This window comes from Mytilus galloprovincialis, chromosome 4, assembly GCF_965363235.1.
Source record: "Mytilus galloprovincialis chromosome 4, xbMytGall1.hap1.1, whole genome shotgun sequence".
In the NCBI taxonomy this organism is placed as follows: domain Eukaryota; kingdom Metazoa; phylum Mollusca; class Bivalvia; order Mytilida; family Mytilidae; genus Mytilus; species Mytilus galloprovincialis.
In genome coordinates, this window is record NC_134841.1 from 77,768,507 (window position 1) to 77,795,954 (window position 27,448).

Sequence of the window (27,448 nt, forward strand, 5' to 3'; positions counted from 1 at the left end):
GATCTGCCTATGATATTTTAGCCGTTTTGACAAAGACCATACAGGAAATTCGTAAATACTAATTTCCTGGTAAAGTACAGCACAAAATTCACCAAAATCAATACCCCAAAATAATACGGAGGCTAAAGTATATAAGTAGAGAATGCATAGGGCTGACAGTCTTCCCTTGACTTATTTTGCAAAATAACAATAAACTTAAACATTATAAACAACTTTTAATCAGACTCTTTCTCATAACCGTATTCAATCTCAACATGAAAATAATAGTACAAGTTTCAATGATTTAAAATTTGCCATTCATGACTGTGACAAATTAAAATCATCACCATCAAACTAATTTCACAATATTAAATGACATGATTTTTCTTTATTAAAAGGCAGTAATATTTCACACAAATCATCTTTCTAAAAGATTACTGGTAAAACCTGTCCAACATAGGAAAATTATAAGAAGAGTTTTAATATACTCATTATTTAAAAAATATTGAAAGTTATAATAATCTCTTTATGGATCAAATTGATCATCTTCAGCCATTTATTTTTTAGTGTTTGGGAAGCTAGTGAAAAGTTTCATTGCATGTAATTTTAAAACTGATGTTACATTCCTCTTTATGTCAAGGAAGAATATGCTTATCAATGATTGGTTGTTTTTAAAAGTGCATCTATTAATGACAATAGAAACTCTTCAGAGAAGAGTCCAAAGTACAATCTAGTTTATTGATCAGATATCAAATGAATTTTCATACACATTAGATAGGGAGCTACCATTTGATTTTTAGGGTTCGGGTGGGTGGGGGGAGGGGGAAGAAAAGGATGAGAAATTTTGTCCTCCAATTTTTTTTATAGTTGTAATCACTGTCCTGACTTTTTATTTTTCAATCTATTTGGCCTACCTTTTTTTATTAGTTTTTACTGACTTTTTGTTTTACATAAATTGTCATTCTGTCTTTTTAAACATTATTCATCCTACCCACCCACCCATGAAAAAATCAAATGGTAACTCCCCTTCCAGTATTATCTTTAAGAGAAGTCATAGTGGAAAAAATATTATAAATGACAAATTTTGTCCTCCAATTTTTTTTATAGTTGTGATCACTGTCCTGACTTTTTATTTTTCAATCTATTTGGTCCTCCCTTTTTTTTATTAGTTTTTACTGACTTTTTGTTTTACATAAATTGTCATTCTGTCTTTTTAAACATTATTCATCCTAGCCACCAACCCATGAAAAAATCAAATGGTAACTCCCCTTCTGGTATTATCTTTAAGAGAAGTCATAGTGGAAAAAATATTATAGATGAATCACTTTACAAGAAAAATATCATAACTAAATAATCTCAAAAATCTTTCTACTTTCTCAGCAACTCCAGATAAAAGTATATCACATTAAATTACTTCCCTGTTGTAACACTACACTCACAAATCACTTCAGGACAATTGAATAGTCTTAAGTGATGACTATAAAAAGTTTATACAGGGTTTTACCATATTTTGTCTGAATATTATGTTTAGAAAAAAAGAAATTTTAGTACATGTAAATTATCAAACTCAATCACAGTTATTTGTTGTACATTTGTATTTTATATGTAAAACCACATTTTTCTTCAAAAATACAATATAAATGTTCCTTGACAACAATAAAAATATTTTAAATGGAAAATAAAAACTTATGTCCCAAAACATAAAATCTAAATGAAATTAAGTACAATGAATGATATTTTGTTTTTGAATTTGTCTGTTTAATAAATTACATTGCAACTGTTACTCCAAACACTGGATATTGCACATTTAAAACAGAAATGTCTTCATCTCTGAATTAGAGAAGGGCAGTCACAATAATACATGAAGTGGTGTTTGCTATTAATTCAATTTCTGAAGCTCAAGTCTATTTAAAGGCTATGAATAATCAATTAAGGCAACAACCAACCAATAAATGTATCAGAAAGGGGGGAGTTTTTTTTGTTGAATGTTCATTTTCATTACTTGCTAAAAGTGCTTATTTTTTAACAATTATAAAACTCATTTTCAATTTTTTCCTGTTTCCTGCATTTTCTTTTACAGAATATTCATTTTGTACCTGTGATATGCAAAGTTATTTATTCTATGACTTTTTAAATGCAATCAAAAATGTTACTAGTACATTTGTAATAGTTCAATTGAATAACTTGGTTGTTGTTCAAACAATAAACTTTCTGCACAGACTGTTCAAAATCATAATGGTAAAGTATTTGTATGCCCCAAAAAATATTATATACATTGTGTACAATGATGTGTTTACCTTCATTTTATGACTGGATAACTCATGAATTTAAATTATTGTAAACAAAAAATAGCATCTGGATCATAGGACCTCTGATCCATTTTGCTTCTACTTTATAGATGTTATTTCTCTTAAGCTAAAATATCACACTTATCTTTTGAACAATCTGTGGAACACCAAGTCATGTAAGCTTTCTTGCAAACTTGGGGGCCTCTAAAGGTGTAACTCAGAGTTACCAACATTCAGACTAACTGACTGACAATTAAAATTAGTCTTGACCACTCTTAAATTTTTCACATCTATTAATTTCTACAAATCCATTTCTGCTTTACCGAACAAATGATTCAACCTTTATACATGTCCTCCGCAGCTATTCAAACAATGTGGAGAAATTCAAATGAGACTATGAGAGATAACAAAATACGATTTCTATCACACCAATCCATTTTGGTATTGTAAACTATATCTGAGACAATTTCATTCACAACAACAAGGCCTGTAATCAGGCTTCAAAACTTAAAGACAAAATTATGTATAACTTTAAATCTTTTACAAAAATCTATCATTTGATTGTTTGAATACATGATCATCCATAAAGAAACAATTTTCCCGTAAAAATGGTTTAACAATAAAAGGCCTATATGAATTTGCTGAAAAAAAAATAAAACAATTTAATCACAATCCCAAATAGCTTTTTAGTGGAATTTTTGGCAATAAAATAATAAGTTTAAAATCAAAGATATATATATCCTGGATGGCATCCTTTAATTTTTTATTCTTTTTAAACCATTTTTCTTTATTCTTTATATTTCAGCACCCCATTATCCTATTCTTTTATTCCCCTCCCAGCTTTTTTTTTTCTCTATTCATTATTTGAGTCTACTGTGGATTCATTATCATTCGTTGGATACCAATTTTCATGGTTTTTATTGGTAAAAGTGAACCACAAATTTATATTTTCCCCTTATCACAAATTTGCTTTTGGGTTGTATACAGACTGAGACAAAACCATGAAAATCAAATGTTCATGAAAATGCAAGATTTTTCTCAATCCACAAAAATTGATAGCCACAAAAATTAATGAATAAACAGTATCTGAAGTTTTAATTCATTATTCTCTATTCTGTAAACCCCATCCAGACCCTTATATGAAGCAGAAATGAGGCTGGCCCTATAGATATTGATTGTCCTTTAGAAATAATTGACAAGCAGGCTTCTTGTGTAATCAGCAATCTCTGACTTTGTTACAAAACTGTGATTTAAACAAGAGAAATATAATGCTTAAAAAAAACATTTTGATTATTTTTGTCCTTAATTAAAATTTTATTAACAATATTCAATATTCATGATATAACCTTTAAAAAATTGTTGACAAAAAAATCCCTCAAAATCAATCATTTACAACATTAACTTCAAAAACTAAATATCTGAAGGAGAAGAAAAAACTTGATACAAGTCTGAAACTTTACAGAATATTTATAAAAAAGAAACTCCACAAAGTCAACCATTAAAAACACTATGAAAAAATTGGCACCATGCACAGTAACAAAAAGAAAGTATTTTACCTTAATTAGTTTTTAAAAAGTCAAATATTAAAACTGAATTCAAATATTAAACTTTCCACAAAATGTTTGTCAAAAACTATTCGGGCAAATCAAAAGAAATAAAAGTTAAGATACAGTAGTATGTCTTTGTATGTATATATGGTTGAATATTTCAATTTCTATGAAACTTGTTTAATTGCATCTGTTAATTTAAAAAAAAAATTGTAGCTTCTATACTTCCAGAGACACAGTCAATTAGAAAGTTTATACATGCATATTAAAAAAGACTTTCTCAGTCAGTCAATGATGAGTAAATAATCAGAAAATGAAAATTTGTTTATGACTTGAGTTGTGGATACAAAGTATAGAAAGAAAAACATGGATGAATGAACAGACAAGCATACATACAGACACACACACACTAAAATCACTATATACCCCTACTTTAGAAGGTACAGAGTATAAAAAAGACAGTAAAACAGTAAAGACACTTAAACAGTTGCATGTGTACATGTATATTGCAACTTTGCAACTTAAACAAGTTTAATAATCATTTAAGAAATAAATCAGGAAAGTTATTTTAAAGGAAACTATTTATAATGATGCATAAAACTTTTGATTGCATACTTTATGTACAGACCAAGCATAGTAGTTGTTGGATTTTTATCAGTATATGGTGCTAACGGCTGTTCCATAAAAACATACATAGGATCCAGGGAAGGCAATTTAAATTTGCAACTTTGGGTGGGTGGGAAATAAAATTTGTGTTTAATATGCTTCAAATGTATGCAGAACTCTAAAATTGCTTCTATGGATAGTCACTGTGTTTTTAAAGAGCCTTTCCTGGGTCCATGTATGTTTTAACAGAACAGCCTTAATGGAAAATAGCACATTGTGGATATCCACTAGTTGTATTGGAATGCCATCACAGCTGCCCCGCCCCCATTACATGTATATAATGACAAGATATTTCAAAATACATAAATGCAATGAACTGGTCAGTACATGCAGTTATTTTTCTGTTTAATACCAAGTCTCCATGGAAAATTTTATGGAACAGAATTAGGTACTATCAACAAAGTATTTTTGTATCATTATTTTTACCACCCTTTTTTGGTTCTCAACATGTACATGTACAAATGTACCATGATGCCATCTCTTTGCAGGTACAACCAGTTAATTCAGAAGCTTTAGAAAGTAGAAGGCAAGAGATAACTGTTTATTCTTCAGAATTCAATCTTCACAAATGAAGCAATATGCAATAATGACTTTATATTTGGCTAAGATATCATTAGAGTTTTAAATCTATAACTCAATGGTCGAAATTTTTAAATCACCCATATAAAATACTTATATTAGAATATAGTGATCCATTTTACATGTACATGTGTATTACCCTGATCAACAGCATCAACATTTGCATGTGTATAAATCTGATAAATCAATGCAAAAATCAAACATACTTCTGTTTTGCAAGATGTCTTGAAAATGCAACCATCCAATGTGTCATTAAGCTATTATATTGATATTTTAATCATTATTTTCAACAAAGTTCAAAAAGTTTAGTTCTGAAACAAAATACATTCTTGCTGCTTTTTATGTCATTTGATTTATCAGACAAAACATGTGCTAAAAAACTTGTGTGAACATACAATACATGTTATGATCATGAGAAGACATAGTTTGTGACCTTAAAAGTACACTTTAGCTAAGGTATATTTTGTTTTTTCACCTGTCCACAGTTAAGTGTGCATCTTTTTAATGTCTATTTTCTTTTCAAGTTTTGATTGCTTACTATATATGAAAATATAAATTTATATAATTGAATAAAAATGCTTGAATATTTATTTAAAAAAATTGAAATATGTTTTATCAAATGAAACAATATGTCCACATTGTGGGCAATACAGACCAGCAACCGTGTACCCACTCTAAACTGTGGACGAGTGGAGAAAGCTAAATCCACCTGAGTATGCATAATAACAATACCTCTTTACACTCATTCATTCTCACAACACACATAATTTTATATATTACTTCATGAAACAACATTTAAAGAAAAGATAAAAATTAAATAACCTTTCCATTAACTTTCTGTCGGCTCAGGTGAAACAATCACCTGAATAACATTGTTCTTTGGAATTTTTGCATCTTCAATGCGTATTTTATCAGACAACAACCGTCCAGAATAAAACCATCTTTGTCTTGATGGTGGGACACCTTCTTCCTCCGACAACCGGAGTTTAAGTTTCATCACAGTATCAGAAGTCCTCACATAGAGTTTGATATCTTTAGTATGATTTGATAGTCTGAATTTGAGAGGGATTTCCAGCCCTGGTGAAGCATTCTCTGAGTCCAGCCCAGCATCACTTTCACTTGTCTCTTCTAGTAAGTTTGTCGGAGCACTTAAGGTGTAGACAGGAAGTTGGTATCTGTTTCCCAACTCGTCATAACTGTCCATCAATGTTCCTGTGACAGAAAAATAAATTTCATACATGTTAAACATTTTTTTTAAACTTTTTTTGAGTACATGTATATAGTTGACTGTTTCTCAGTTTGGCTACTAACCTACTGTTTCAATTTATATAAGCTAGTATAGGATGATTTTTTTTGACAGAATGGTTTTGCATGTTATGCACATACTGAAGGTGTACTTTTTAGTCAGAAATTTCATTTTAGTGATTTTTTAGCAAAATGATGTTTACTTCGATATTGAACTTAGTAAATTTTTGTTCAGGTTTGCATCTATTTTGCTTAACTCCTAACTTATACTTTGAGTGTGCATTTTGAGTCAATAAGTCTTTTGAATGAGTTAAGCCATTTCAATTGATATTTTATAGTGTGTCTTTCTATGTTGTGAAGTTGAACTATTGTTTCAGATAAGGGTGAAGATTGGTACCCATTTAAGCTTTAAACCCGCTCCAATTGTTTGCACTTGTCCTGAGTCAGGAATCTGATTTTCAGTAGTTGTCGTTTGTTGGTGTAGTTCATAAGTGTTTCTCGTTTTTAAAATAGATTAGACCGTTGATTTTCCTGTTTGAATGGTTTTACACTTGTCATATCATTTTTAGAGCCTTTTATAGCTTACTGTTTGGTGTGAGCCAAGGCTCTGTGTTGAAGACTGTACTTTGACCTATAATGGTTTACTTTTATAAATTGTGACTTGGATGGAGAGTACTAGTTGTCTCATTGGCACTCATACCATGTGTTCTTACATGTATATCTATTTTGTCAGGATTTTGATTTTGTTCCATTATTGAAAACTTTACATTTACTTTTTTTGATTTTTATTAAACTTGCATTGTACATGTGCATTATGGGGTGTTATCTATTTATCTAACTTATTTTCAAGCTAGCTATAAAGTGGATTTTTTTCCAGAATGAATATACATGTTCATATTCAAATGAATGAAAAAATAGGTGGAACATTGTAATTATTTTTGCTTAATTGTTATTACCTAAACTGCTTAAGTTTCTTAGTAAGACTTATTTTTTTTTTGCAGCATGTGTTTCACCCTCTGTTTCATGCTCTAGAAGTCTTATGGTTATATTTGTACTTGAGTGGTGCTGTCTCATTGACATGTATCTCAAAATTTGATCTCCTTTCATTCATATATAATATTTAAGGAATGACTGTAATATTTTTTCTGTCTATGAAGAAATAACATAAAAAATTTGGTGCACACTGAATAACGCGCATAGCGGGTTATTTAACAGTGTGCACCACATTTTTTATGTTATTTCGAATAGACAGAAAAAATATTACAGTCATTTCTTATAATTTAATTCTAAATTCCATTTTAAACCGTAGAAAACCATGAAAAAACGTTGATGACGTCGCGGTCACATGACTAAATTATGTCTATGGGCTCATAACAAAATAACGTCAGCCAATCAGAAGACGCGTTACATCGAAAATTAAATTATGTTTATATATTGTCCGTATTATTTTGTTGATCAATTATGGGTTTTAACAAATATCTTAATTTTAAAGATACACCAAACAAGACTGTGGCCCAGTTGTTCCAGAGCAGAAGAAAAGGTTAATGGACAACAAAGGATAAAAGTAATAAGAATACTTGGCCTTTTTCCAAGCAAAAACAAATAAATCATATTTTAGTTACATTTTAACATTTAATACATTACATGCTTTCATGAAAATGTAAATATAGGTTAAACTTGATATCATAAACAAGATAGATTACCATGCGGTAAGGATATGTTAGCACCATCTATTATTGCCTGAGCTAAACCATGGTCCCCTGTCTCTAATGCATATGCAGCAGCTTTTAAAGCATCCCATATTTCTTTTCTGCCTTCAAATGCTGGTGCTGTGTCCCAAAACTCTTCTCTCTTACTTCGAAGCTGTGTTTCTGTCAGTGGAATGTCACTTTTCCATTTGGGTTTTTCAGGTTTCAATGGTTGATTTCTCCCAATTGAAACTATAAACAAGAAAAAATAAATTAAATATACCAAAACTACTTTTACATCTGACTTAGTCATCACCAAAATCATTTGAATACATGTAGACATTTTTTAACATAATTTTTTTACACATTTATGTACATCTTTTTTTACAAATAATATTTAACACATACATGTATAATAGATTGATGTTTTTATTCAACATATTTTGTTTGTTTGATTTAATTCAGACACGATTTATAAAAGTGGAAAAATGAAAAAGTATGTCTGTATTAGCATGATTAGCAGTCAGTGTGTGTCAATTTTGTCAAAATAAGCTAAAAACATAGCTAATGAAATATATTATAAATCATAAGATTGCAAGTCAATAACTCAACCTCATTTCCTTTAAATTATAATCATGCACTCCTATACAACGCTACTTAGTAGTAAAGAGGCCTTCACAGGGTTTATGTTGGATGTGAGAAAACTAAAGAACTGAAACAAGAGGCTATCAGAGTGAAAGCAAACAAGATTTTCCTGCATGAAATTCCCATGATGAATATGATATCTGCAAATAAGATCAACTAATACAAAAATAAATGAATTTTGGTAGGGTTGACACCAGCGGCAGATCCAGAACTTCAAAAGAGGGAGCCCACTGACTGACCTAAGAGGGGCCCGTTCCCGTCATGCTTCACCCATTCCCCATATAATCAACCAAATTTTTCCCACAAAAAAAACACATATGTTAAAACATGGGAAGGTTAAAATCCATTGAAATTTCATTTTCCCCACATAAAGGTCTACAACTCAACAACAATAAAAGCTAAAATAGTAAAAATTGATTTTGACCTTTATTTTGTCAATGGAAACGACATATCTAAATTTGAAAAATTTCTTAAAAGCATTTTCAAGTCATTGCACAGACAATATCACTTTTCATTTCTCATGTTTCTTAAAGGTCTTTATATAAATCAACAAAGGTAAAAACTTAATTAAATCGTCAGAAACATGTCAGAAAATGGAGCTTGACCTTCATTTATTCACAGGAAAGAACACATCTAAATTAAAAAAAAATCCCAAAGTGTACCCAGGCACTTTTTCACTACTGAAAGGTCTACTGTGATGTTAACTCCACAACCATAAAACCTAAAATTGTAAAAATTGAACTTTCATTTAGTCACTGTTAACAACATATCTAAACACTGTTTGCCAGTTGCCCGCCTGGATGCCTGCCTCCAAACATACATACATCATGTACATCCCCAAATCAAAACCAACAGAATTATTCAAGGGAAACCATAATGTTTACAATTTTCCAGAGATACGCATATGAAACAAATAAGGAATAGAATTAGTAATACATACACCTCGGAGAAATCTACTTCTGACAAAGTTATACACAAGCACAATATTTCATCTTGCCCAGTGAACAATTATGAGATGGTTTAATTTTACTTCACTAACTTGCCCTGAGCAGATTTTTTCTTGCCTACTGGCAAGCATGGCACCGCTTAATTCCAATCTTGGATAATAAGACAAAAAAACAGTTGTACAAATCAGAACTTTCGAATTTTGTGAGAGCACTGGAAGGACATCATCTACATGTACATGTATATAGTGGAACTTTGAGTTAAAGGATAATGCTTACTTCCTTCATTCATCCCTAGAAGTCAGCCTCATATGAATAAAGGAACCAGTTGGCAAAAAGAGGAGCATTATTGGTTCCCTTAGGATTGCCGATTGATTGCAGAAAAACCTATCAATCATGATCAACTTTTATGAATAATTATTGATAATTACAATTAAATTTTCACTCATTAATGCTAAAGCAATCTTTTTACCTGTAAACAAGATTACCAGCAGATGCTAACATACACCTCATTAACCTGTAAATGCTCTAATAGACGGTAAGACCAATTTTACTACTTTAAGTCAAGAATTTAAAATGTTCACATGTGTAAATTTTGGTACCATAACAGAAATATCATTGAAGTACTATTTGGTCACCAGATGAAAAATTGCAGTTTGTGACAATCGTCAAACAGAATTCAGCCCCTGGTTGTAAACAATGTGGCCAAGTGTTCATCTATTTATGCATTATGGACAGGAAGTATTTCAAGATTTTTTACACACTGACACTGTCATCTTTTTTATATCAAATTTAAGAAAAAATTAAGCTAATATAGAAGAAAATAAGAATAAGGTCATTCAAATTACAAGTTCATTCAGATTAAAACTAATTTTAATCTTAATAAAAACAACTGCCTAGTATACATAGTAATGGATATACAAAGTACCACTGTTAATCAGCTGATCACAGGAAATGACCGGGGTGATTTTAGTCTTTGTTCAATAACCCCCACCCAACTCCCACTACCTGCAGCATCAGAAGACTCGCCTGATGAGTTATCGCCGTGTCTCCGGGATCCTAGACACCCTCCCATAGCCCTCTGGGCGGGCACCAGGTCCGAAATGTATAATAAATAACGAGGATGCTGTTTGTGTTGATGATTTTCTGTCGTGTGAATGGCAAGACGAGTTTTGATTGGATAAAATTAAAGGTTCATTCCAGGTTCGCTGGACTCGAAATTCATCCTCAGCCTTAAAGGGAGCTATTGTTGAATCCCTACTTTGAAATAGATTGAAATGTGTCGTTTCTTCTATCTTATATTAGCTGTATTTCTATTTCTTTCGATCGAAAGAAAGAAAGAAAAACAAATAAAAGAATCAGAAATGCGGATGGACTGTGTGTTCCGGAAAACACAGATAAGCCTAAAATAAAGTTTTGATCCCGTGTTCATCTTCCAATTCATATTTGATTGCATTTAAATTCAAAGTTTTTAACTTATACATTTTGATTGAACGTAGTGTTAAAAACAAGCGCATTCCAGTTTATAGTGAACTTTTCAAATCGACTACACATTATGACATAAATGTAGGAACAGTATTACTATATCTAAACAGTCAATATATCATATTTGCCTGCATCGACACAAAAATCAGGCAAAAAAAACCAAACGTTTTTATATATGATGCATGAAAAGATTGTAGACAAATTTCAACAAAAAGTTATAAAAATCCTAGAATTGGCCCTGGGAACAGTAATATATATGTTCCTGATTGGCCATATAAAAAATAACTAAAGCCGTCACTGCGTATTTTGCTATTGATGTTCTATAAATGGAAGATAGACAAAGACTTGCAAATCATAGCAACCAACTATATCATTTGAGGACACTTGCTTCCTTTAAACTTATGATGAGCACAAAAATATATTTACACTAGGGTATTGTTGCACAAAGATTCACATTATAATGTGCCCATGGTTAACCGTTAAGCCTTATCATTGGTAAGACACCTAAGAACCCAACAGACAGGCTTTGAGTTATTTTCTAATAATGACGTTTTCTTCATCCTCTTGCCCTCAATTTCCTTTTATTTGTATGACGTAAACTTTTTAAAGTTGGGTTTCAAGAAGAATAAAAATATGCTATGGCCATTCTTTATCGCCCTTTTCCGCTATATACTAGTATATCTTTTCAAAATTGAACTAATCATATCTGACTTTTTTTTTTATCCATATCTGACTAGCTTTTTGAACAAATTAAATGAATGGAAACCCTAGTGTTTAAGGAAAGATGTAATATATATAATCAATAACATTAAGGAATGAGATCCGATTCTATAATGCACAAACAAATTGTGCAAATCTAGGAAAATTAAACGTATGTACTGAGTTTAAAGAACATAAGCTCTGTCAAAATAAAGAAGTTTCGAAAATTCAATAACGACGATTCCTGCAAGAAATCGGTCAATTGATCGGTTAAAAGATGGTCAAAGAATCGTCATTTATGGGCAATAACTCTAATGAAGAGTCTACTAACGATTTCGGTAAAATTTGACTTATTTGTAGATATTGTTTTGTTGATTTTCTTTTGCTATTTAGCATGCCTATCTATGAAATGTAAGTTTCCAGATAAAAGGCAAACATAAACAAATGGTAAACATCGACACTATAAAGAACCATCATTAAGGAGTCGACATCTGATTTAAACTTGGCTTGCTGACAATTTTAGATTTTTTAATCTATTTTGAGTTAAATGTATTTTAATGTTTAATAAGAAAATAAACAAAAGCGCCAAAAATTGATGAAAAAAATCGCCATCAAAAGGAGTCAACTAACAATTTAAGTTATTTGTAGATCTTGTCTTGTTTATCAGTTTTGCTTTAAAAAGTTACTCACTTTCTTTTCTAGTTTAACTTCAGGATAATTATCTAAATTGGAAAACAAAATTCGTAATTATGTCTGTTAAGAAATTGTATGACAGTTTTGATACAAATGGACAATATGTAGACCCAAATATTTTAAACATTTTTGTGTATATCAGATTAAAACTATTTTCTCGATTTATAGCAGTTTTCAAGGTCATGGACATTTCTAAATTTATTTTTTACCACTATGTAACATTTAACGAACACCAAATGATGAGAAATGCTAACTTGGCCTTTTGAGCCAGGTGAGCCAAAAAAAAAAAAAAAGAAAAAAAAAGGAAAAAAATTACCCAAGGGATAGTAAAAAAAACAGACTGAGCAAAAAATACCAACCACGAATAGATTGTGATATCAAGTACCTCAGAAGATGTCTCACATCTTGCAATTATCGTGTTCGGTGTTTCATTCTATTGTGTCACAGTCGAGGTAAATAAGTAAAAAAGGTGTCTAAACAATACACCTTCTCGCATGCTTCCGTATTTATGTTCATCTGTCAAAAGAATTAGCATCGTACAAAAGTTTCATATGTTTAACATGTCCAATGAATGTAGATTGTAATTAATGCAAATATTGTTGCTAGTTCTGTTAACATTAAGGTAAAGACTTCAAAATGTCATTCTTAACCTTTGTTAAATTGTTTGGATGTTTAACACATGTGTGTTCCGCATGACATTACAGTGGACTGGAAATAGTCTACATACAAATGATATGATAATTTGTTTTTCAATTTAAAGAACGCACTTGACGTTAAGCAACCAACAATCAATAAAAGAGAACATTTACAAATATTTGATCACAGGTGCCTTTGCACTACACAAAACCAAATAAAACGTTCTCTTCCTATTTTTCAGTAGTGTATTGCAAACCGATTGAAACCTTGGTACTTGGGGACAGAATGATGTTTTTAGCCCTCTACTGTTTTTTTTTCTCCAAAATCCGTGTAATACACCAATCATTGAGACATCAGGCTGTGGGTAGTAAACTTGGAATTGTTAGTACATAGTAAATAAAAGATACAAAAACATTTCTAAAACTTTCGGGCAAAATGAAAACAAAACATGAATGAAGCAAATTATTTAATAGACACTATATTCTAAGTAGAAGTCCTGCTGAGGTCTTTAGTCCCATTTTCCGGAACTTCCACCCCATTTTCCAGAACTTCCTCCATATTTTCCACCACCAATTCTTCCTCCAGAAGATATACTACTACTGCTGCTACTGCTACTTTTCATCTTGATACCAACTCCACTGCTTCCAGATAAACCACCGCCAAGACCACCTCCAAGTCCACCACCTAGACTACCGCCAAGCCCGCCGCTTACACCACCGCCTAGACTACCGCCTAGCCCGCCGCCTAGACTGCCACCTAGCCCGCCACTTAAACCACCGCCTAGACTTCCTCCTAGTCCACCACTTACACCACCGCCTAGATTGCCACTTAAGCCACCACTAGTCGATCCACCAAGGCTTCCTTTGATCTTACCCCCTAAAGATCCACCAGTTCCTCCGGTAAGGCCACCTCCAAGTCCACCAGAAAGGCCACCACTAACACCACCTCCAAGTCCACCTCCAATATTTCCTCTTACACCGCCTCCTAGCCCGCCACTTAATCCACCACCAGTTGACCCACCAAGGCTTCCTTTAATCTTACCACCTAATGATCCACCAGTTCCTCCGACAAGGCCACCTGAAAGCCCACCACTTACACCACCTCCAAGTCCACTTGAAAGTCCACCACTTACACCACCGGACAGTCCACCTCCAAGTCCACCTCCAATATTTCCTCTTACACCGCCTCCTAGCCCGCCACTTAATCCACCACCAGTTGACCCACCAAGGCTTCCTTTAATCTTACCACCTAATGATCCACCAGTTCCTCCGCTAAGGCCACCTGAAAGCCCACCACTTACACCACCTCCAAGTCCACTTGAAAGTCCACCACTTACACCACCGGACAGTCCACCTCCAAGTCCACCTCCAATATTTCCACTTACACCGCCTCCTAGCCCACCACCTAAACCACCACCAGTTGACCCACTAAGGCTTCCTTTGATCTTACCACCTAATGATCCACCAGTTCCTCCGGTTAGTCCACCACTTACACCACCGGACAACCCACCTCCATGTCCTCCAGAAATTCTTCCACCTAGACCACCAGAAAGACCTCCTCCAAGTCCACTAGAAATTCCACCTCCAAGACCACCAGAAAGTCTTCCTCCAAGTCCTCCAGAAACACCACCTCTAACTTTGCCACTTAAACCACCGGAAAGTCCTCCTCCAAGACCACCTCCAAGTCCACTTGAAAGTCCACCACTTACACCACCGGACAGGCCACCTCCATGTCCTCTGGACAGTCCTCCTCCTAGACTTCCAGAAAGTCCTCCTCCAAGTCCACTAGAAATTCCTCCTCCAACATTGCTACTTAAACCACCCGACAGTCCTCCTCCAAGGCTACCACCAAGTCCTCCTCCAAGGCTACCACCAAGTCCTCCTCCAAGGCTACCTCCAAGGCCGCCACCAAGTCCGCCTCCAAGGCTACCAGAAACTCCACCTCCGATATGACCAGATCCAGCACCACCACCATGACCTACAATTTTGGATGTTTTTATATGCATTTATTGGGAAAATTACAAAAGCTGATTGTGATCACTATCATCTCCAAACATAAACACTTTTATTTATTTTTTTTTTAATTTTTACTTATTGAATTTGTATTAATGTTTTCCAAACTATCACTGTGATTTCACCTGTACAAAGTTTTTGATCTTATTTGTTATGACCTTGCAAAAAGGAGGCCCCTCATGGGGGGGGGGGGTCCTAGTAATCACATAATCACCATTTTTTTGCCAATATAATCACATAATCATTAAATATTTGCTTATCTTTAGTAATCAAATAATCATAAACTAAAAATACAGTCCTAGGTAATCAAATAATCATGAAATATTTGGCTTAATAATCAAATAATCATTAAAAAAAACGGCCAAGTAATCACATAATCAAAAACCCCATGAGGGCCCTCAAAAAGGAGCAATAAGACTGACATGACGTGAATGTAACATCAAATGGTAGTTAACCCAAACTTCAGTGATCTCGACTTATATCATACAGCATTCAATCAAAGTGCTTGTAAGCACTGAACGGTAAAGATTGCTTCAATTTATCAGTGGGAAGTAGAATTGAATATTGCATTGGTTGTAGATTTAACAGCAATTCTAGACAAAGGAAGATAATTCCAAATTTTTAAAGATGATTCCAACAATGACATCATTTATATTTTAAGAACAGATATTAGATTCCTGCACCTTGCAAAAGTTATGTTATTTTCTTGACAAGTGTAACATCATTTTATGCCTTGAATATCTGAGCATATATTACTCGATAAATTTCTGGAATGTTCATGGATAGGATGAATAGAATGTTATGATCAATGCACTATATTTTGTGTATCAAAAAGGTAGTGATCAGCCTTGGAACATTTAGATATCAAGTTAGTCCCATAAGATTTTGGTTTCATTTCATGCAATCTTTACCTAAAAATGATTTGGTCTCTTCTGCATTGAAAAAAATCAGTTTTATGTTCTATTTAAGGTAAACAGCTTTATTGTTATCTCTTACCATGTTTGTGACCTCCCGATCTCTTTCTTCTGTAATCTGTTGAAAAGAAACATTTTGTAAGTTAATACTTGAAATTTTCAGATGTTTGAGTCTTTCTACAATGGGGCTACATATTTTCTTAAAATTTGTTGTTTAAACTTATTTTTTTTACAAATGAATTACTATTGCATGTAAAATTAATCTACAAGTGAAACACATGAGTTAAAGGATTAGCATTACCGTGGCTGCTTTCATGATAACTTTGACAATAACACATTAATTATAAAAAAAGAAGATGTGGTATGATTACCAATGAGACAACTCTCATAAGAGACCAAAATGACACAGAAATTAATAACTATAGGTCACCGTACATTCAACATTAACTATGCTTCAAGTAATGTTTTCTCACCTTGCCTGTAGTCTGGGTTGTAATCACCAACAGACCTCTTTTTGTATGTCTCTTGTTGTGCAGAAACACAAGCAACCAAAACACACAAGGCAACTATAAACTGCATTCTGTAATAATAATTCATCTATCGTTTATAAAGATTTTCTATATTTAAATGTGATATGGGAGATGTGGTATAATTGCCAATGTAAGGTTTACATTAATTGTAACATATCATGACTTTTCCGAAATTTCAATCAAATATCTTTAAATTCTACTGTAATTCTCTGCTGCAACTTCATCTTTTTTTTAAAGTATGTTATTGTTTCAAGTTATATGTTAATATTGTAGTTAATATTTTCAAAATTGATGCATACAAATGCATATTGTTAAATTCTGCAATATTTGCGTTCCTTCGCCAAAAAAAATTGTTGTATTATCAAATATCATGTCGAGAAATGAGTTTGCGGTAAGAAACCTCCATAATATATACATAGTACCTGAATTATCTAAAAATATATCTGGACTGAAATAGTATGTACAATGGACACGCATTATCTAAAACTATTGTGCCATATTACGTATAGCTTTGGAAACACCAAAATTAAATTCCAGTAAAATAGATATTAAAAAATAATTGTTTAGGTATTTAAAAAATCAGATTCTTAGATGCAATTTTTAGACTATTTTGCACAAAGTTGAGAAAACTTATAAAGTCTTATATCTCTGAAAATTATCGAAAACAATACATACTTAGAGCGGTTCTACGAAATTATTTTATGTTTTTAAACTGAAAAAAGTTTAAAGATTTAATTCAAATTTAACTTTTAAGATACCGTCTTGTATAAATACCTGAATATTTTGCTGATGGGCTGTCCTCGTAGCTTATCTGACGAAGATGTTGCAGCTTCTGGTTTTATACCATTTTACCAGACTTGTTATTAATTTTTCTGCATGTATCGTGCTCCCACTACAAGTGTTGAAATTACGGTCATGCGGAAATTAACAAACATAGGTAATTAGTAAGATGTTGTAAGATGTAAAATTTGTGTTTTGCAACAGGAAACAATAATTACATTTTACGTTAAAATTTGTTTACTATTAATTTCAATTGTTAAAGTTGCAGACTGTAAAAAATCCCCTTTTAGTTTAGACACACTTTAAAAGTAGGTTTTTGCTACCCTAGACGAATTGGAAACATACACGTACAATACTACAGCATTTAACTCATAATTAATTACAAAGAATAACCAAACGCCTTTTCAGAAGTTTTCACTTTAAAAACAGGAGTAGTAGCAGCACATTGATAACACGTTCTAATATTAAGGTAAGTTTAGGAATTACAAATCTTAACATAATTTCATTTTATGCAATTATTTTAAACTTTTTTAATATAAAGAAAACACAATATTGTCAAACGATAATATAGTTCTTAGTTTAAAAAATCCACGAAGCAGCTGATGTTATGATGTACAGTTGTATTTTTTTTCCTTTCAATTAGATGAAGTATTAATTATTTGCAAATGAAAATCAAACAAACATTCAATTAACGACAAAATACCACAAGGCACCGATCATTCACCGTTGTACGTAAGGGACATGTGTTTTTGAATATCTTGAGAGATAAAAAAACACCCATGGTTTTGATCGAAAAAAAAGTAGAAAAATAAATTCAGCTTCAATAAAAAAAAAAGAAGCTTGTTCCTATGTTTTTTTTAAAATTGACTGAAAGTCCCGAGTAAATATATGAATGATCGATGTCTTATTGTGGCTTGATTTACCATACGACTATATAACTGTTCAATAACTATACACTTTTGGTGGGAAAACACAAGAGCTGGCCAGCTGACGATCTAATTCAAATGACTCGAAATTGTTTCAGAAGGAGAGCTTTCCGAAAGAAGTTTTCAAGCTTTTCTTACCAATTAAAATTTCCAGAATTCATCTCAGTTTTAGATGTACTGTATTTTTATTTGAACTTCTAAACAATAACAAAACTACTGATAGAAAATGAAACAGAAGCAAATATAAGACGCGGAATTATGAAAAAATAAATCATATTGAAAAGCAATATTCTACACATAGCTCATTGTAAATATCTGATCATTAATTGTACTTTAGTTTCCTGTCTTAACGAGAGAGAGATTAAACAAAACATAAACTTTTTTGTTTTAAGATTTAACTGATGAACCACTTCTTCTTTTTTTTATATATAGGATGAACATGCTTGCTGCTTTCAGTATTTTACTATTTTGTGGTTGTGGCCCAGCTTCTGGTTATGGTAGGTATACATGTAATACGTTATCACTTGCACCTAGTTATTTATTCCAAAAAGAAGTAGACCCTCAAAAGGGCTTCAAAATGGTTAGTGCCAGGGGAAGAAAAGGGGGAGAGGGTGTAACACGATTTGTTTATTATATAGTTCGAATGAATTATTTTAACAGCATTTCGGAGAGATCCGTTAAGAACGTGCTCTATTTACTTAGGTCATACCAGATACGTCCTTTTAACAACTTGTTTGTCCATTTCCTCCACCAGCACGACAGACCCTTCACTTGCATATGCATGAAATATTTGTTTAAGCAATCGATACAAGCTGTCCCATTTAGGTATCAGTCAGATTGTGATTGTGATACTTAATTTCAAAACTTTCAAAAATTATAAAATGATAAAACAAAACCAAAAACGTTGGTGACAACTTGGAAAAGGAGAATGGTCACTTTGTGGTTGTGGCCCATCTTCTGGTTATGGTAGGTATACATGATATACGTTATCACTTGCACCTAGTTATTTATGCCAAAAAGAATTAATCTTATGACCACAAAAACATGCTATAGAAGATACAAAAGGATTATCCGAAGTGAAAGCTTCAAGGACAGGCAACACTATGAAAATATGTATAGAAACCCAATAAAACTAAAATTTTAATAACTAGAACCCCGAACAAACAAGAGGGAACAAGGTGGCCTTTGAACAATAAACAATTTCTGTTCCTCTAGTAGTACAAACAATCGGGTTAAACGTCGAAAGGGATGGAAGTAAGGGACGACATCAAAAGTTCAATGTAGGATAAAAACTTAATTCACATAGTTTTTTTACTGACCCCCCCCCTCTTAACTTAATTTGGGAAAAATTGATTTACCAATAGGAATATATGTAAAAATCGATTTTGTATATACAAAACTTGCAGAATATTAACCCCCCCCCACCCCAAACTATTTGATTTAATTTTTTTTATCCTACATCGATCTTTTGATGTCATCCTTAAGTATGAATTGTGACTACGACAAGAAGACAATACATCTATATTTATCTACATCTAATTGTGCATGTACCAAGTCAGGCTACAAAGACCATGTGTTGTTAGTCCTTCTGCATGTATCAAGTCAGGCTACAAGGACCATGTGTTGTTAGTCCTTTTGCATGTACCAAGTCAGGCTACAAGGAACATGTGTTGTTAGTCCTTTTGCATGTACCAAGTCAGGCTACAAGGAACATGTGTTGTTAGTCCTTCTGCATGTATCAAGTCTCACTAATATTAGGATTTGTGTATTGTTGATTGGATATAAACTTCACCAAAAACTACATTAACCAAAAACTTTAACAGGAAGCTAAACAGACTGACGCATGGCTAACAGACGCATAGACCGAAAAGACATAATACCCCTAGATGGGGCATAAAAAAACTTTGCTACCGCTCAACCGTATGATACATTGAATTAAAACCCCCATACTATATGATTTTGTTAACTATCATGTATAATTTTCTGTACCTTATGTTTTTATTTTTGTAAAATATTCCTTCAGGAATAAATCGAATTTTTTATCCCCCCTCTTTTTTGGGGTTATATAAGGTCCTGATTGACATAAGACAACTTTCATTATGATAGCAATAAGATTCGCCTGCCGGTAAAGTCCAAATAAATATCACCTGATTTTCTTAATTGTTTGATAGCAACTGGTAATAGACATGCTTGCGATGATGACTGTGGAGGTAATGCAAACCATGGCATTGGATTGGGAGGTGGAGTTGGTGGCAAAATTGGTGGATCCTTCAGTAGCAAATTCAAATCCAGCTTCAGTTCATCGAGTGGTGGATCATCAAACATGGGTATAGGCAGCGGATCAGGCTTGGGTATAGGCGGTGGAGTTGGATTAAGCACTGGTGGGGGCTTATCAAACGCGATGTCAAGCTCAGGTGTAAGCGGAGGAATTGGAATCGGCTCTGGCGGTGGCTTATCAAGCTCGATGTCAAGCTCACATGTAGGCGGTGGAGTTGGATTCAGCTCTGGTGGTGGTTCATCACACTCGATGACAAGCTCAGGTGTCAGTGGTGGAGTTGGATTCGGTGCTAGTGGTGGGTTATCAAACTCGATGTCTAGTGGAATTGGTATAAAAATGAAGAGTGGATTTTCTCAAGGTGGTGGTGTTGGACTGAGAGGACGCGTAGGAATGGGAACTGGAGTTGGTGGTGGGATTGGTAGTAGTGGTAGTATAGGTGTAGGCGGTGCAGGTGGTATTTCTGGTGCTAGTGTTGGAGGTGCATCAGCTGGTGGTATCTCAAAAGTCAGTGTTGGTAGCAGTGGATCATTTGGTGGAAATATCGGTGGAGGCATTGGCATGAAAGTCAATACTGGCCATTCAGGTTTAAACAGAGTGGGGATGACTGGCAGTGGTGGCATAGGCGGAGGAGCATCTGGCTCAGTTAGTGGAAATTTAGCTGGAACTATCTCTAGATCTGGTAGTGATAACGATCAAAATGGTTCAGTCGGTGGTAATGGTAACGATGATGATAATGGAAATGGTGGTGAAACAGTAATGGCTATTTCTGGTGGAAATAATGGTGAAACACGATTGGGAATTTCTGATGGAAGTGGTGGTGAAACAAGAATAGGAATTTCTGGTGGGAGTGGTGGTCAAACAAAAATTGGCATTTCTGGTTCTAGTTCCGGTGCAGATAACAATAACGGGGCTGTAGGTGTTAATGTAAAATCCTCACAGACAAGCAGTGGTACGAGTGGCGTAAGTGGAATAAGAATGAGTATACAAACTGGAGGTTCTGGTGGAAGCAACGGTGCCGCTGGTGTGGATATGTCTGGTAATGGAGGTTCTCAGATTGCCAGCAGTGTTGGTGGTTCTGGTGGAAGCAGCGGTGTCGCTGGTAATGGAGGTGCTCAGATTGGTGGCAGTGTCGGTGGTTCTTCTGGTATTTCATCCAGTCTTTCACATTCTGGTTCTGCTGGTGTCAGTCAAGGAGGATTACAGGTTACACAAGATTCTGGAATATCTGGTAACATCGGCGGTGGAGTAGATGGAAGTGTTATCGGTGCTGGATCTTCTGGGTTAGGTAGTAGTACTAGCAAATCTGCGACTATCAGAGGACGGGTTGGGGAAGATATTGGGATAAAGATAAAATCTGGTGTTTCTGGAGGCAACATGGGTGTAGCTGGTGGAAGCGTTCGAGGTGGTGGTACTTCGGCATTTTCCAGTTCTAGCAGTGTAGATGGTGGTAGCTCATTTGGGTCAAGTTTAGCACAGTCTGGCGGTACAGGGTCTGGAATCAACGTAAAAACAGGCATTTCGTCAAGTGGAGGTGTCCCATCTTCTGGAGGAGCTTTAATGGGTGGTGGATCAAATGCACATAGCAGCTCTTTTGCAAAAGGTTCTAGTTCGTCAAAGTCAAGTGCAAAGTCAAGTTCAAGTTCCAATAGCAGTGGTTCAAGTTTTAGTTCCAGTTTTAGTAGCAGTATTGGTGGTAGTGCTGCAGGTGGGGCCAAGTTAGGCGGTGGAGGAAAATGGGGTGGAAGTTCTGGGAAATGGAATGGAAAATATAAAGACAATGCGTAATTCATATAAAACATAATAAATTACTCTAAAATATGTTTGCGTTATTGGACTGCTTTTATATAGCTATATATATAAAATTTATATATATATTATAAATAGTAACATGTGGCAGATGTTCTAGAAGCTCCAGATTGAAAAAAAATGAATAAGAGTATTTTTTTTTGCCGTAGTGAGCAATAAATTCATATTATAGGTATCATGCGTAACATTTTGTACGTCAGACGCGCCTCTGTGGTGTATAGAGTAAGAGTATTGCAGACCCAAAATTATGAAAGGTTTCGCTAAATGCAGCCCAAGTTGTCTATTCCTGGGGTAGAACTTTTTAGTATTTCGAAAAATACAAAGTTTTGTAGATTGTAATTAATTCATAAAAATGACCGTATCAATGATAATTCATGTTAACATAGAAGTTATAGGCTCGTGAAACCCTCGGGAAGGAAACCTCCAAAAGCAGTGACATCGACCCAGTGGTCGTAAAAAAACTCATTTTGGATACCAAGCATAAAAACTTTGTGCGTCAACCGCAGATTTCGTCTAGACATCCAAAAACACAAAAAGGCAAAATAAAGTACGAAATTGAAGAGCAAAGAGAACCCCAAGTTTCCAAAGTTTTGGCCTAATATAGCCAAGATTATCTACTAGTATACAGGGTTATAAAAATTCTCAGTATTTTAGATAATTTAAATTTCTGTAAATTAATGATTAAAAAAGACCATATCAATGATAATTTATGTCAAAACAGAGGTGCTGACTCCTGGGCTTGTGACATCCTCGGATACAATGTACAGCCCAGTAATGTATTTTCTAGAGCCTGGTTTACATGGTTTGCAGTTGTGTTAAATTGTGTTATTAAGTCTTAGACGAAGCACGTTTAAAAAACCACTAAGGGACGACATCAAAAGATCGATGTAGGATAAAAAACTTAATTCACATAGTTTTTTCACTGACCCCCACCCCCTGTTAACTTAATTTGGGAAAACTTGATTTACCTTTCTGGATATATGTAAAATCGATTTTGGATTAACAAAACTTGCAGCAATGTTGACCCCTCCCCCAACTATTTGATCAGACCTTACTGTAAATGTGGTATAATTTATTTTTTGTTGAAAGTAAGAGATGCATTAAGCATTTTCCCCAAACTTATAAAGAGAAAGAATCAATTATATAAAGTTGAAAGGGATGTTAAAGGATAATGCAGCAAGTTTAATTTCTTTTCTTTCTACAAGACACGTCGACTTCTCGACTATCATGAGATCAAGAGGAAAAAGAAGTGTTGTTTATGCACTTGAGATTCGGCAATTGTGATTATTATACTTTTAAACTAATTGTCTGAAATTATAGAACCCATATTAGTAGTTTTTGATAACTTTGAAATTATCAATTTCGCTGAGACTAGTCCTGTGCACCTTGTAAGATAAACAGTGTATATACCGAAACCTGTTGGGCATTGGGCCACTATTCAAATCAGCTGTTAATAGTAAATTTGACTTTTTCACTTATAATAACAACCAATCATAGCTAAATAATGTTGAGCGAAACGTCGTGGTTAATTAGCGAATAGGAGAGCCGACGAATTGTTGACGCTGCCAAAACTCATTCTTAGCGCATTGGTAAACATTGATAAAGTTAAGAAATAGTTATGTGTATCGACTCTACAAATTGACGCATGGAAAAGATTTGGACCATGACCCCCTTAAACCAATCGAAACTCTTTTAAAATATGGCACCTTGTAGTAAAATTTCATACAAAGCAAGACCCTTTTACAAACTAATATCCTGAAACTTAAAAAATGCTACTTTTGACCACTTTTTTGTCCTTAATTACTAAACTGCTACAACAATAACACGATTGTGGTATGAAACCTTGTGCGCTTTCTGTCCCTTTTTAACCCGTAATTATTTAACGATATCAAAAACATTTCAAACTTTCCTTTTGAAGTATGGAACCTTTGGTTTAATTTCATAGTAATCTATACTCTTATACACACATCATTGTCTTAATACATGAAACATGCTTGTTTTTGGCCCTTAATGCATAAATAGCTATGACTATAACCCCAACCGTTCTATTGTGGTAGGGAACACCCTAGTAATTGTCTGTGAATCTGACAAAAAAGTTTAAGTTCGACCATTTTTCGCCCCTAGTTCCTTTACAGCTATTATAATAACCCCCAAAAATTAATACCAGCCTTTCTAATGGGGTGGGGAACCTTGTGCGAAAATATAGACCAAATAAATATTTTTTTCTTAAAATGTCCTGTTCCAAGTCGGGAATATGGCAGTTGTTATCAAATATTTTTTATGTATGTAGCATTGGCGTTTGTTTTTGATGCATTTCAGTGGTTTTATTGTTCCATTATTTTCCCTCGTTTTTAGTTTGTTACCCAGATTTATTTTCTCACAATCGATTTATGACGTTTGAACAGCGGTATACTACTGTTGCCTTTATTTAAATACTTTTAAAGTTGGTCTTAAAAGCAGACTGATAATTGTTTTTGGTCCCTTTCTGGTACTAAATGCAAAACTCTGAGACAATAACCCCCAAAGTCAATCATAACCCTGCTATTGTGAAATTGAACTTTGTACTAAAATTTCTTACACATCCATACATGGTGGCCTTCGGCTAATATCTGCTCTTTGGTCGGTTTGTTGTCCCTTTGACATATACCCAATTTCCGGCTGTATAAAAATCTTTAGCCAAAAACAAACCATAGTTTTTAACATTCTCTGTACGAAGAAAAGGAGAATTGATATACATGCCAGGCGGAAACTTCTTAACATTAAGCATACAATAAGTATACAAAATATGAAGTATCCAGGCATTAAAATTGCTGAAATAGAAAGTATCACGCACAGAGCTAACGCCACAGCTGCTAGATAAGCATGCATATGTATCACGTACTGGAAACAAAATACATTTCATACGAAGTAGAATTGCAAAAAGTTTAGCAATTTATAATTTAACTAAACTGCTTTCCATGTCACGTGTATAAATGAAAATAACACTGTTCATTTTTAATATGGTGCGTCTAAGATTTAAATGTTCACCAGGTATGCTCAAGACCAAAAATTTGAAAGGCAGGTGAAACGCTTTTAATATGATATGTTATTACATCTTAAAGTAAATATTTGAAATTAAATTTAATAAAGATATAACTATATAATCTGTAATGTTTGTCATTTTAATAGAATTCAGACATGTTCTAATAACTGTACAACATCTCCTTAAGCTTTGAAGCTATAATCTACGTCATCAAAAATTAAGGCCGTACAATGCAGATGCATTATAATTCGCAACAATTAGTTTTCCTTGCTTTAAATCAAATGCTAGCCCGAAAGGGTTACTTATTCCGTCATCACTTCCAAGCACTTTTCTTGCTTGTTTTTTATTCGACGACAGTACCATTATACTATCGTTACCAGACGATGCAATATAAACGTTTGAGCCTTTATCTACAGAGATCCCTCTCGGAGAACGAACTAATTGATCTTTGTATTCCCAAATCTTCTCTCCAGTCAACGAGCAGCATGTCACTGTATGGTAGGAGTTATTGGTATAGTATATCATGTCTTTCAATGTTGCTACATAACTCCAGGTAGACATAGTGTGGTCTTTAACTACAATAAAAGAGCAATTGTCTGACATATTTACTCTCTGAATACCTCTGCCATAACCACAGTACAACAAATAGCCACTCGAGTAACATAAACCATAACACTTACTGGCCGTATTTATTTTGTATTTAATTGTTTTAGCTAAATGTTTATGATTTGTATTTGTTTTGAATAAGGAAACGAAACAGCAACTGTCAAGTCATCGATACAAGTACCATCTACTGGGTTTGGAGTTGATAAATATATTTCACTCTTTATGGTTCCATCGTCCTTTGAAACTAGCAGACGGCTATGAACTTGGTCTATCAGAAAGATGTCTCCTTTCAAAGAAAATGAACATCCACTGTTACAAGTAAATGCGAATTTACATTGTAATGTTATTGTTATATCATTGAAAGTTGGGGGTGGTACGTGTTGCAAAGACCTCAGCTGTGCTTTTGTTTCATTCCCTGTCCGCATAACCAATATTGGAGAGCTCGATTCGATAGATATTGTAACTAGTGAAGTAACAGTTGACAATATACTTGTCATCTTGTCCTCAATTTTATATTTAATGTCCATCTTCCTTATACTTCCATCCTCGTATAAAGACTGCATGAATATTTTATATTTTTGAATTTTTGTTTCAATCATTTTACTCCCTTGAAATGTTTGTAGTTGTCGACAGATATAACTTCATGGTAACGTGAGGCTTTTGATGCATTGTGATGCTTTAGACATTGGGAACACAGTCCTTCATCACATTCAGGGCACCAGTAGTCAGCATTTGTTGATGTGTGCTGAGACTCACAAACACCGCATATTACTGTGTTTGTTGATGCCATATGTGTATTCGCTCTGGAAAATAAATTAAAAAAGTGATTCTTTTTATTGTTTCAATGTATAACATGAATCATAAATAATGGTGGTGATTGATGAAGCAAACATGTCGTCCATTGTATAGACGAGAACAAATTAACAATCAATATAATCGGTAAGTTTTGTTAAAGATGTCGTTCGGGATGAAGATCGGAAAATTTGGACTACCGCTTGAAAATGAGAGTATATTTAGATAGGGCCAGAAGTTTTGCCTTGTATCAGGCCACTTAGAGACCTCAAACAGAGTTGTTGCAAGGGTTCTTAACGTGCAGAGAGCGTGGAACTATTATTTTTACAAAGTACAGGACACCCGTGAAAGGCGATTCGAAGGAGACAAGACAATGATAAACAAAAACTGACAATGAAAACAAATAATCAACATTCACAGGAGTTATGCAACTATTGTGGATTTCGTCATGAAAGCAGAAGATGTCCAGCACATGGAAACTATTGTAGATCGTCTGGAAAAAAAGAACCATTTTCAATCAATATATAGACCACGGAACAAACCAAATAGAAAATATAAGCAAAGTAGAGGTGGAATGATGCAGATCACGCAGAATAGAAACAAAAAAATGTGAGACAAACTGTTGAAAACAAATTCAATGAGGATTCTGATCAGAAGTTTAAGACGATTTTTTTATGAATCTGTTAAA

The 27,448-nt window shown here is 33.8% G+C and overlaps 3 protein-coding genes across 7 annotated transcripts; 1 reads left to right on the top strand and 2 right to left on the bottom strand.

The window, feature by feature from the left end:
- Positions 1–202: 202 nt before the first annotated feature.
- LOC143073005 (ubiquitin domain-containing protein 2-like) lies at positions 203–10,918 on the bottom strand. Of its 2 annotated transcripts, none has more exons than XM_076248213.1 (3): positions 10,611–10,918; positions 8,008–8,244; positions 203–6,271 (listed from the first exon to the last, which is right to left on the bottom strand). In XM_076248213.1, the coding sequence occupies exons 1-3, from the start codon at positions 10,654–10,656 to the stop codon at positions 5,889–5,891; spliced, it is 666 nt and encodes a 221-aa protein (XP_076104328.1). In that variant the 5' UTR covers positions 10,657–10,918; the 3' UTR covers positions 203–5,888. The 2 variants fall into 2 exon arrangements, with proteins under 2 accessions (XP_076104328.1, XP_076104327.1); XM_076248212.1 differs by having other exon boundaries at positions 10,590–10,918.
- A 2,629-nt stretch (positions 10,919–13,547) lies between these two features.
- Positions 13,548–17,455, bottom strand: LOC143073006 (uncharacterized). Of its 4 annotated transcripts, none has more exons than XM_076248217.1 (5): positions 17,325–17,455; positions 16,494–16,600; positions 16,103–16,138; positions 14,831–15,071; positions 13,548–14,782 (listed from the first exon to the last, which is right to left on the bottom strand). In XM_076248217.1, exons 2-5 carry the CDS (start codon positions 16,597–16,599, stop codon positions 13,603–13,605), a joined length of 1,563 nt encoding a protein of 520 aa, XP_076104332.1. In that variant the 5' UTR covers position 16,600; positions 17,325–17,455; the 3' UTR covers positions 13,548–13,602. The 4 variants fall into 4 exon arrangements, with proteins under 4 accessions (XP_076104332.1, XP_076104331.1, XP_076104333.1 ...); XM_076248216.1 differs by having other exon boundaries at positions 13,548–14,723; positions 14,772–15,071; XM_076248218.1 differs by having other exon boundaries at positions 13,548–14,051; positions 14,244–15,071.
- A 166-nt stretch (positions 17,456–17,621) lies between these two features.
- Positions 17,622–22,352, top strand: LOC143073007 (uncharacterized). Its single transcript, XM_076248219.1, has 3 exons — positions 17,622–17,799; positions 18,689–18,753; positions 20,428–22,352. Exons 2-3 carry the CDS (start codon positions 18,690–18,692, stop codon positions 22,317–22,319), a joined length of 1,956 nt encoding a protein of 651 aa, XP_076104334.1. The 5' UTR covers positions 17,622–17,799; position 18,689; the 3' UTR covers positions 22,320–22,352.
- The last annotated feature ends 5,096 nt before the right edge of the window (positions 22,353–27,448 follow it).

Excerpts from the sequence above, each read along its gene's own strand:
- LOC143073006 (XM_076248214.1), bottom strand. The coding sequence starts at position 16,599 with ATGCAGTTTATAGTTGCCTTGTGTGTTTTGGTTGCTTGTGTTTCTGCA. Across the intron at positions 16,139-16,493 it reads CAACCCAGACTACAGGCAAG|ATTACAGAAGAAAGAGATCG; the intron begins GTGAGAAAACAT and ends TCTTTTCAACAG. Across the intron at positions 15,072-16,102 it reads ATCGGGAGGTCACAAACATG|GTCATGGTGGTGGTGCTGGA; the intron begins GTAAGAGATAAC and ends CCAAAATTGTAG.
- LOC143073005 (XM_076248212.1), bottom strand. The coding sequence starts at position 10,656 with ATGGGAGGGTGTCTAGGATCCCGGAGACACGGCGATAACTCATCAGGC. Across the intron at positions 8,245-10,589 it reads CGAGTCTTCTGATGCTGCAG|TTTCAATTGGGAGAAATCAA; the intron begins GTAGTGGGAGTT and ends TCTTGTTTATAG. Across the intron at positions 6,272-8,007 it reads TAACATATCCTTACCGCATG|GAACATTGATGGACAGTTAT; the intron begins GTAATCTATCTT and ends TTTCTGTCACAG.
- LOC143073007 (XM_076248219.1), top strand. The coding sequence starts at position 18,690 with ATGAACATGCTTGCTGCTTTCAGTATTTTACTATTTTGTGGTTGTGGC. Across the intron at positions 18,754-20,427 it reads TGGCCCAGCTTCTGGTTATG|CAACTGGTAATAGACATGCT; the intron begins GTAGGTATACAT and ends ATTGTTTGATAG.